The 10,983-nt window shown below is 40.0% G+C and overlaps 1 protein-coding gene across 1 annotated transcript; it reads right to left on the bottom strand.

Moving 5' to 3' along the window:
• Positions 1-540: 540 nt before the first annotated feature.
• Positions 541-10,342, bottom strand: hopx (HOP homeobox). The gene is made up of 2 exons (XM_012879203.3): positions 10,010-10,342; positions 541-826 (listed from the first exon to the last, which is right to left on the bottom strand). The coding sequence occupies exons 1-2, from the start codon at positions 10,157-10,159 to the stop codon at positions 749-751; spliced, it is 228 nt and encodes a 75-aa protein (XP_012734657.2). The 5' UTR covers positions 10,160-10,342; the 3' UTR covers positions 541-748.
• Between the last annotated feature and the right edge of the window lie 641 nt (positions 10,343-10,983).

Below are 10,983 nucleotides of genomic sequence, written 5' to 3'. Positions count from 1 at the left end.
AAACCACTAACTCTCTGTTAGACACACGTCCTTTCCACATCACTGCAAAAACTGAACTAGAAATAAGTCAAATCTTCTCAAAATGAGTGTATCTGTCCTTGTTTTGAGCAGGCAAATAAGATGATCTGCCAATGGAATAAGATTTTTGCACTTAAAATAAGAACAACTGATCTCCATCGTCTTATTTGAAGTGCAGGATGTCTAATTATCTTATTTTAGGGGTCAAAATACTCATTCCATTGGCAGATAATCTTATTTACCTGCTCAAAGCTAGGGTAAATACACTAACTTTAAGAATATTTTACTTATTTTTAGATCCGTTTTTGCAGTGCAGCATTCAGTCTAAAGGAGATAAGTACATCACCTGCTTTGGTTTAGCCTGGTTTACCATTCATTCCCATTCAATCACTCCAGATTCAACCACTTTATGTCCCTGGATAGCAGAAGAACAGTGGATCCCCACAGAACCCCCCCCCCCCCCCCCCCCCCCCCGCTTCCTGTGTTTCACATTTAAACCACAGATGAACAAAACAAAATTCCTGCCACTTACAATAACATTATGTTTATTCATGCAAACAAGGCAACAATGGCATGAAAACAACTTCACATCCTGCAAGACGACAGAGCTTGGACACAAAAGGAGGCACGGGGTTGTTTGGCGAGGCGAAGAAAAAGGCAGGTCAGTCCGTTGAGGAGGAACGAGGTCACCCAAAGAGCTTTGTGCATCCGAAGAAGGAGGGGGAAAATCTCAGTCCAACACCGATCCCAGTTCGGCCGGCAGACCCTCCGCCTTCCTCCACTTTGCGTTACGCTGCTTGAACCATTTCTGTGGGAGAGAAACAGAATCAGCGAGCTGTTGAGACAGGTAGCAGCTTTTTTTATTTCAGGGACGTTACGGCTGCAGAGCCTGAAACACCAGCGCGGTGACGTAAACTGCCTCTTGCTGCAGAAACGTATGGAGGTAATGTGAGTATTCCTGAGAAAATGCACAGGTAGACTTGATGTGCTGCCAAGAAATGAATTCATTTGTTTTGCTCTCAGATTACAAAATTATTGCTTCCAGTTATAAACACCATGAAGCCTCTGGATAAATCCCAGCTCAAAAAAGAACAAATCGAGAACCTCATTGGTTTGTTTTACACAAACCTGAACCATGCAGGACACTTAAAGCTGCAAAACATTTAATTAAATAATCTGATGAAGGAAATATGTTACCATTTATAAAGAGGGGAAAAAAACATGCCTTTAAAACATTGTTACCCTCGCTTAATAATAAAACAATTAGCTTTGATAGCCAGCCATGGTCACTTACTATTAACCGCTATGTATGTTTGTAGATATAAAAAATATGCAGGTGTCTAATGAACTGGGTATGTTAGCACAATGAAAAACAGCATATCGACATCTTAGCCATTGTATTTTACTCTAAAGTTTAAAATTTGGTTTAAAATTGGCATTCTTGCCAAATGTAGGATGTAGATTTTAACGTGCTAATATTAGCACAGCAACATTTATCTCACAGTTGGATTTTAGGATGCTGATCTTAGGATTTTGACACTGAGGTTATGATATCGTCATCCACATATCGTCATCCTTATGGTGTGGGAAATTAAGACCTTACTGTTTTAACATTAGCCCAGCATTAATGTTTGCTATGGAAAGAAGACTTTAACCATTTAGACTTTAGCATGCTAACATTCGCATTGTAACCTTCATGTTATAAAGTTTTTTTTTTTTTTTCAATTAGCATTTACATTTAAAAGAGCCACAACAATTTGAGGTTTTTGTGGGTGTAATATGATCTGTGGTGAACTGATAGGTCCATTTTAATGTCAAAAGTGAATACCAAAGGACCTGCTCAGGGGCCGTCAGCCTTATTAAGTTGCTCAAAAACAGTCAGATCAGAATTAGGTTGTCTTTCTACATAATACATATTCTCCAATCAGAGCACACCATCTAGCAAACAGTCTTCCCCCTCCTCTCTCCCCCATCCAGCTGATGCACCTGCTGTGAATCGCGCCGCCAGGTTAAAGCCTTTGGTCAGCTTGGCCTCGCCTGTCCGACATCCTGCAACACAACCCGCTATAAAACCACAATAATAGATTTGTAGCGTTGCGCCAATAAGGGAGGTGTGGATGGAGGGGGAAAGTGGTGTGTGGGGCCGGAAGTTTGACCAGTTCTCCAAATATGGTTGTAGCCAATCAGGTTGAAGTCAACTCGGTAGAGCTGCATATCATTACCACAACCAACCTTTTTATTGAGGAGGGGCATCTGGCCTGACAAAACAACAAGCTGACTTTATTGTTTATGAAATTCTTTGGAGAATTTACATCTGCTGCAATATCAACTACATCAACTACATGAAATGGTTTATACAGTGATGCCATGACACCTTTAAGCATGCTAGCGATGCAGAAGAAGCAATACTTATTAAAAGCAGGGTCAGCATTTCCATATTAACATTAATATTTGTGTTAAGGGAAGATGGCACTTAACATTTACATTTTAGTACAACTTGGATTAGCAATTGTGACTCTTAAGCTACTACACTTTAACTTCAGCTTTAAGTTTGTTTTTCAGCACACTTATGTCAACAAAGTAAACCTAATGTTGACATTGGAAAATGTGCACTATTACTGTATTTATATTGTACTAGTAAACATCTAATTGGGTTGCTGAACTTGGCCTTGCAGCAAGAAGGTCCTGGGTAAGGAATCCAGGCCTGGGGTCTTTTGACATGGACTTTGCTTGTTCTCCTCATGAATGTGCACGGTTGTTGGTCCTGTATGCCTCTTGTTGCCCTGCGATAAATGGGCGACATCTCCATTCCTGGGTGTGCATCACCCCATTACCACTGGAGACAGGCAGCAGCCCCCCTTGAACATCAATGGATAAGCGGGTATAGACGACAGATGGGGGGGATGGTAAATGGCTAACATAATTTATTAACCTTAACAGGTTTTAGCAGCCTAGCTAGTTGTTTAACATTTCTAATTTAACTATGCTAACCCTATTGTTAATCTATTTTAAATTAACCTTTATGTCTATTTATAATTTAGGGCTTTACTGCTTAAAGCCAAGATGTCATAATGACTGACTGTCGATCTGCATTCATCTCAGGAAACTGCTATTCCGTGTGTCAAGTTTATAACATATTTTAAAACTGATGGTAGATTGTGAATCCTCATGTTGTCACTAAGTGCCCCATTAAACTCTGACCAGAAGATGACTGTGCAGAGACCCGACGTACACCCTCGACCCACTGCACCGCCGTTCTGCAGTTCACGTTGTCAAGGGACCCACAACACCGCTGACGCAATCTTGATAACGCCGAGGGGAAAAGGGAGGGATGCAGCTCTGCGACAGAGGACCGGTTGTTTGAGCTGGGCATCTCACAGGCGGGACATTTTTCCACGTTTTCTGCAGAAAACACTCAGGATTTTCTTCTCAAGTCAGTTGGGAGCACACACTAAATGCCCCGGAGCAAATTCGCGAATAGACTCCAACTGTTCTTGCTGCAATCTGTAGCTTTCAAGTGAAAATTGCTGCCTTCACACTTTACTTTTTTTTTTTTTTTTTTTACACACTTTTATAAAAGCGTCCCATTATCGTTGTTGACAAGAACCTTACGGGAGGGCTTCTGTAATTTAACACAAATCGCGCTGAATTACCTGAGCTGGTCTTTCAAACTTGATGCTGCGGCACTGAAGCAACGCTGATTACTGCCAGAGTTTAAACCTACGGCACGGAGGGCTTTACATGTAAATGTGATTAATGTGAAACGGGAGTGACGGCTGGGTTGGGTTCCTTTGGCTAAACCTTCCCCAAGTGCATGCTTTGTTAACAAATACAAAACCCTCTCCAGGAGGAGCGGCAGGAGGAAAGGAGGAGTTAAGTCAGGTTTTTTGATCCTGAGCCAGAACTTTACCTCATCCTGCCTGGACCGGGCTTCCCCGTCAACTCAGCCTCCCACCTTTGTGTACGGTGAATGGAAATAACAGAATGGGTTGGATTACAGGCCTCTGTGGCCACATAATTAAATGTTTCTGATGTAATGGGCTAAAGATTAGGTTTGGTTTTGTTAGTGGTTTTTTTTTGCATCTAAGCCGAGTTTTCAGTGTTTAGATTTTTCCTAATTTTCTCAGCTTTCTTTCCCTACATTTGGTTTTTTTAAACGGGTCGCAGATAATGTCTGCAAACATCAACACCAAGTCAAATTCTTTGTAAGTGTAAACCTACTTGCCGATAAACTTGTTCTGGATGTTAATCGCCCCGAATATGATAATCTAACCATTTTCCTTTAGTTATATTTAAACTTCTCATGGAAATGCAACAGACTATAACTTAAAACACTTGTGTTTGCGTGGCTCTTTCACCGTATTGCAATTTAAACAACACCGAGGACCTCATCTGCTCTGCTTTTACACACCAGGAGTAACGGAAATATCCTTCTTTGCCTAAACTCACTGATGCATTAGAGCAAAGAGAAAACTGCAGCCCAACAAACTTAAGTAAGTAAAAGTTCATGAACCATTTTCTTTCCTGTTTTAAATCCAAATGTTTGTGCCAAGGCTACAAGTGTTTTCCTTTCAGCGCTTTCCCTTGTGGCTCAGGAATAAAACTTCATATGTCATCATGAATTTGCAGAACTTCACTATTTTTAACAGCTACCTTGTTTTTTTTTATCACTTCAAAATAAATAAACTATTTTAAAACATGTTATAGGGCATGCTGAAATTGTAACAAGAAGAAGTTGCAACACTAAACGTACTGGTTCCTTAACTTTGTCAGATAAAGACTTTACAGACACCCTGTAGCAAAACAAACTAAATCAAGACTATAAGTCAAAAGAGCTATTTCTTTGTGTTTTCATTGAAATCCAGAAGGTTTCCTGCCTCAGCCACATATAACGGTTTAGTGGTTCTTCAACTCATTTAGCAGTTCATGTATTTAAGTACATGCTAATTGAGTCCCATGAATAACAACTACTGGAGGCAAACCCAGGCATCTTTCTCTTGGGCAACACTTTCTAGCTAGTTGTTGGAATGAAAAGGTTAGAAGGGATATAAAGTCCCCTCAACAAGTTTTTTTCTGTATTTGTTTTTGGTGTCCTACTGTTCTCCAATCGGCATTGTTTGTTGTTATATCATATTTTACCTTTTTGTTTTCCATAATTTTTTTCTTCATAAATGGTACTCCTGGGTGGAGGCAGATGACTGTTCACACTGAGCCTGGTTCTGGTTCTGCTGGAGGTTTTCCTCCCTGTTAAAGGGGAGTTTTCCTCTCCACTGTCGCTTCATACATGCTCAGTATGAGGGATTGCTGCAAAGCCATCAACAATGCAGACGACTGTCCTCTGTGGCTCTACGCTCTTTCAGGAGGAGTGAATGCTGCTTGGAGAGACTTGATGCAATCAACTGGGTTTCCTTAGAGAGGAAACTTTCTGACCAACCTGTATAATCTGCCTTGAGATGACATGTATCATGAATTGGCACTATGTAAATAAAATTTAATTGAATTGAACTGTTTCCTCCCAGTGGGACATGTCCAGAACACTTTAACGCAAAGTCAATGTGCCCATAGAAACTATCACAGCTTTCTTCAATTGAACAGGCAACCAGTTATAGCTGCAAGCATCCAGGATCTCTTTCTGCCACATTCTACATCTCATGACTAAAGGTAAAAAAATGACAAAAATGTTTTTCAGACTAAGGAATCCTAGACGACTGCATTGAGACTGTTTTGCAGCATTTACTCCTTCTGGACGAGAACGCGGTGTCTTTAACTTTGCATCAAATCCTCATACTGAACATGGATGTAGCAGCAGTCATCAAAAGAACAGGATAGACATGTGTGGCAACGATACTCAGGCAGGACGTGACTTTTTACATGATGCTCAGTTCTTACTTTACCATTTAACCGCTGAAATTGAGCCTCATCGCGGCGGCTCACAACATTCAGCCCTATTGAGCTTCGGGTCGCTTGAATACAAGATGTATTGTTTATTTATGTATTTGAACCTGTGACCACATTACCCCACTGTGACTCAAGAATGATGACTCTATGCAAGGTAAATCATAGAAATGTTTAAATCACTGCAAATGGCATGCGTTTACATTTTTCCACAGTGGTAACCAGAGTAGGTTTCATCACTGCTGAAACAAGAAACCTGCGTTTCATAACTTCCTTAAAATGTTCCAGAGTGTTTTAATGACCTCACCAATTACGCCATGCGTAACTTCCCATTCAAAAGGCGATGAATGGACGTGGCCCCACACCCAAGACTTAAGACACACAGAAACCATTCAGAAGCCTTAAGATGTCGGCTAAACCTGGAACATATAGACGCTAAATTGATCTGTTTGACAGACTTTACAAGTCAGGTGTGGGAGAGTAAAGCTGCACCATTGTACAAGAAAAGCACTCCAGAAAGCTATTACATAAACAGAAAGACAACAGCATGCTTGAAATGTTTTTTTCCTTTCTAACTCAACGCTGAGAAAAATCAGGTGTAACTGGACTGTCGGGTTGAAGGAGAGAAACAGCAGGTCTGACGTATGCGAGCGATTGTTTGATCAAACACTTGTTTGGTTGTCATGTGAGAGGCGTCTCTCCTCAACAATCGCCCGCTGGCCGTCCGTTCACCTCCCCGACAAACCGCAGGCAGAAGCCTGCCAAAAACACACCTGATCCTGGCTCAAATAAATCAAATGAATAAGAAAAAAGAAACAAAAAAACTCACTTTTTCTTTGGAAATAAAGTGGTGTGGGTGCATTCCCGTTAGAGAATTCACAAACGGCAACACGAGAGGCTTTTTATTTTAAGAGTAATTTTAAACTACAGCGCAGCGCTTCACAATGATAAATCCGTCACCCATCAGAGATTTCTGCCTGTCTTTACTTTCTGCTCTTCCTGGAGCTCTGAAGCTTCACATCTGGAGGCCGATGTGACAGATGAAGAGACCTTACAGAAAGCTGCAGGAATGTTTCCCAGAGTCGGGTGGTGGGAGGGTTCGACTGTCAGAGAAAGAAGTTATAGGGACTGAAAAATGCTGCAATAAATGGTAGTTTTCTATTAATAAAAGGTTTTCTTTTTTGCATTTACATTATGTCTGACAAATTTCTTACAAATTTCCTATGTGGCCATTTCCTTGGGTGATTCTTTCCATTCTGAATAGATTTTCTAACATTGTGTCCTTTCCCAGCATTTGAAGATGCATTGATCTGTGACTTGAGACTTTACGTTGATTTTTGTTTCGCAGCTGAACAAAAAATTTAAATAGACATGTATTCTGCATCAAGGTATTCCAGGGTTTAAACTGTTCAAAACCCTAATGATGTTCTGCTGCGCTGTTCTCGTGGTTTAAAGCCTTAAGCAATGCAGTACGCTTAAGTTTCTGTGTGTGTATGATGTACGGAAGTCATAGGCGAGTCCTCCAAAACATGCAACGCAGTCACACCCTAACTGACAGCTCTTCTTTTTCTCAAAGTCCCTGAGACACGTACCCTCCACCAGCCAATTAATACGCTAAAACAGGAAATTCAACTCTGCTGTGACCCAATGACAATATTTATAGAAAAATGCTCAGCTGAGGTAATTTTATCAGATTCATTTTATACATCTGTAGTCTTTTTTTTTGTATGAGAAAAACACAGCATGAAAATATTAGTCAACACAGGAGGCATTTATAGTAGGTCATAGTTATTTTAGTTATTAGCTTGACTGTTACTATGACATGATAACAAGTCATAGTGACAGTACCTTTTATTTCAGGAGCATTCTGCTCATATAATTTGAAGATAACATTTACTTTGAGGTTCAGACACCTGGAAATAGGATATTAAGCCTTAATGTAAGCTAAATTAGCGTTCATGTTTCCCTGTCAGTGGTTCACGGCCCGGGGAACCATTCCAGAGGCGGGCACAGCATTCAAACAAGAGTCAGTCAATCATGGGACAACCTAACAGGTTTTCTGTAATTATCCACATATGCAGTGAGAAGGGAGTGTGCGCCCATCCCTCAGTGTAGTAAGCACTAAACTCAACGCTGAGAAAAATCAGGTGTAACTGGACTGTCGGGTTGAAGGAGAGAAACAGCAGGTCTGACGTATGCGAGCGATTGTTTGATCAAACACTTGTTTGGTTGTCATGTGAGAGGCGTCTCTCCTCAACAATCGCCCGCCGGCCGTCCGTTCACCTCCCCGACACAACCGCAGGCAGAAGCCTGCCAAAAACACACCTGATCCTGGCTCAAATAAATCAAATGAATAAGAAAAACGAAACAAAAAAAACTCACTTTTTCTTTGGAAATAAAGTGGTGTGGGTGCATTCCCGTTAGAGAATTCACAAACGGCAACACGAGAGGCTTTTATTTTAAGAGTAATTTTAAACTACAGCGCAGCGCTTCACAATGATAAATCCGTCACCCATCAGATATTTCTGCCTATCTTTACTTTCTGCTCTTCCTGGAGCTCTGAAGCTTCACATCTGGAGGCCGATGTGACAGATGAAGAGACCTTACAGAAAGCTGCAGGAATGTTTCCCAGAGTCGGGTGGTGGGAGGGTTCGACTGTCGGAGAAAGAAGTTATAGGGACTGAAAAATGCTGCAATAAATGGTAGTTTTCTATTAATAAAAGGTTTTCTTTTTTGCGTTTACATTATGTCTGACAAATTTCTTACAAATTTCCTATGTGACCATTTCTTTGGGTGATTCTTTCCATTCTGAATAGATTTTCTAACATTGTGTCCTTTCCCAGCATTTGAAGATGCATTGATCTGTGACTTGAGACTTTACGTTGATTTTTGTTTCGCAGCGGAACAAAAAATTTAAATAGACATGTATTCTGCATCAAGGTATTCCAGGGTTTAAACTGTTCAAAACCCTAATAATAATTCTGCTGCGCTGTTCTCGTGGTTTAAAGCCTTAAGCAATGCAGTACGCTTAAGTTTCTGTGTGTGTATGATGTACGGAAGTCATAGGCGAGTCCTCCAAAACATGCAACGCAGTCACACCCTAACTGACAGCTCTTCTTTTTCTCAAAGTCCCTGAGACACGCATCCTCTACCAGCCAATTAATACGCTAAAACAGGAAATTCAACTCTGCTGTGACCCAATGACAATATATATAGAGAAATGCTCAGCTGAGGTAATTTTATCAGATTAATTTTATACAACTTTAGTCTTTTTTTGTATGAGAAAAACACAGCATGAAAATATTAGTCAACACAGGAGGCATTTATAGTAGGTCATAGTTATTTTAGTTATTAGCTTGACTGTTACTATGACATGATAACAAGTCATAGTGACAGTACATTTTATTTCAGGAGCATTCTGCTCATATAATTTGAAGATAACATTTACTTTGAGGTTCAGACACCTGGAAATAGGATATTAAGCCTTAATGTAAGTTAAATTAGCGTTCATGTTTCCCTGTCAGTGGTTCACGGCCCGGGGAACCATTCCAGAGGCGGGCACAGCATTCAAACAACAAGAGTCAGTCAATCATGGGACAACCTAACAGGTTTTCTGTAATTATCCACATATGCAGTGAGAAGGGAGTGTGTGCCCATCCCTCAGTGTAGTAAGCACTAAACCTGCCTAATGAGTCTGAAGTGGCTCTCCCATTTGCAGATTTTTTTTTAATTTATTTGCACTAAAGTACATAACAGTCACAATATTTCAGGAATCTTGACTGCATTTGATCATCTTTTCTTCAAAAAATCTAAATACCTAAAGACTGACCAAACCTGAACTGGAGGATTTTACACCAAACAAAGATTTAAAGGCTGTTTGTGAAACCACCAAAACAGTGAGGCTTATCTGTATATGTTCATAAAGATATTATAAATATATGGATATATGTTTTACACCTTAAAACTCTATTTTGTTTTATTGCGGTTTTATTTGGTTATAATATTTTTGTGATGTTATAACATAAATATATTCACGTATTAAGCATGCATTTGCTCTGAACTTTGACAGAAGCTGAAATATGTCGTGATTTCTCACCTGTGTGGCCTCCTCTGACAGTCCGCACTCCGCTGCGATCAGCATGAGGGTCGTCCCCTCGGGATGCTTTGTGACTTTGTTGAAATTTTCCTCCAGCACTTTGAGTTGTTGCTCGGTCGGAAAAGGGCACTGCGTAGCGTTAGAAGCCATGTTTCTCTCTTGTTTCCCCACTTATATCCCTTCTCTCCGGTCGGTCCCGCAGGATTTAAAGACTCCGGATCCCGGATCAGACGAGTGCGCACAGCGCTGGGCGCGCAGAGATGGAGCGGCGTGGAGCGGGGCTTTCCGTGACAGCTCTGCGGGAAGCAGCGTGTGTTTGAGGGCGTGGGTGATGCGTGGAGGCTTTTTACAACAGAGGCGAGTCCCACCAACCTGACCCGCCCACAAAGAGGAGGAGGAGGAGGAGGAGGTACCCAACCACTGAGGGCCAAAAGTACCGCGGAAAGAAAAGTTGGATGTGACAGTTACACACGGGAAAAACATACATTAAATGCTACATTGCTATACTATTATTTGAATAGTTTAAAAGTGTATTTAGTACATAATTAAAACATGTATGTAAAAATAATCTGGAAATATGTGCATTTATTACATGGTGAAAAATATAAGGGTATTTTTAGATATTAATGACGCCTGTTCTATGGAGGATCAAAACTGATGACACAACAACAACAACAACAATAATAATAATAATAATAATAATAATAATGTATATATATATATATATATATATATATATATATATATATATATATATATATATATATATATAATATTTATAATATATATATATATATATATATATATAATAATTTTATATATATATATATATATATTATTATTATTATTATTATATGAATTAAGTTTAACGAGAAGTGATCATCCTCATATTAGGCAAACAGTATTCAAACAATTACATTGGTGGGAGAGCAATAAAGACATTTTCTGTTGTAACCCACTAACTGAACAATGAG

Source organism: Fundulus heteroclitus, chromosome 23 (assembly GCF_011125445.2).
Source record: "Fundulus heteroclitus isolate FHET01 chromosome 23, MU-UCD_Fhet_4.1, whole genome shotgun sequence".
In the NCBI taxonomy this organism is placed as follows: domain Eukaryota; kingdom Metazoa; phylum Chordata; class Actinopteri; order Cyprinodontiformes; family Fundulidae; genus Fundulus; species Fundulus heteroclitus.
This window is presented reverse-complemented; position numbering and strand designations above follow the sequence as displayed.

What these genes read in the sequence shown, in the direction of transcription:
- hopx (XM_012879203.3), bottom strand. Translation starts at nt 10,159, where the DNA reads ATGGCTTCTAACGCTACGCAGTGCCCTTTTCCGACCGAGCAACAACTC. An exon ending in TGTCAGAGGAGGCCACACAG is followed by an intron (nt 827 to 10,009) that starts GTGAGAAATCAC and finishes TCTCTCCCACAG; the next exon opens with AAATGGTTCAAGCAGCGTAA.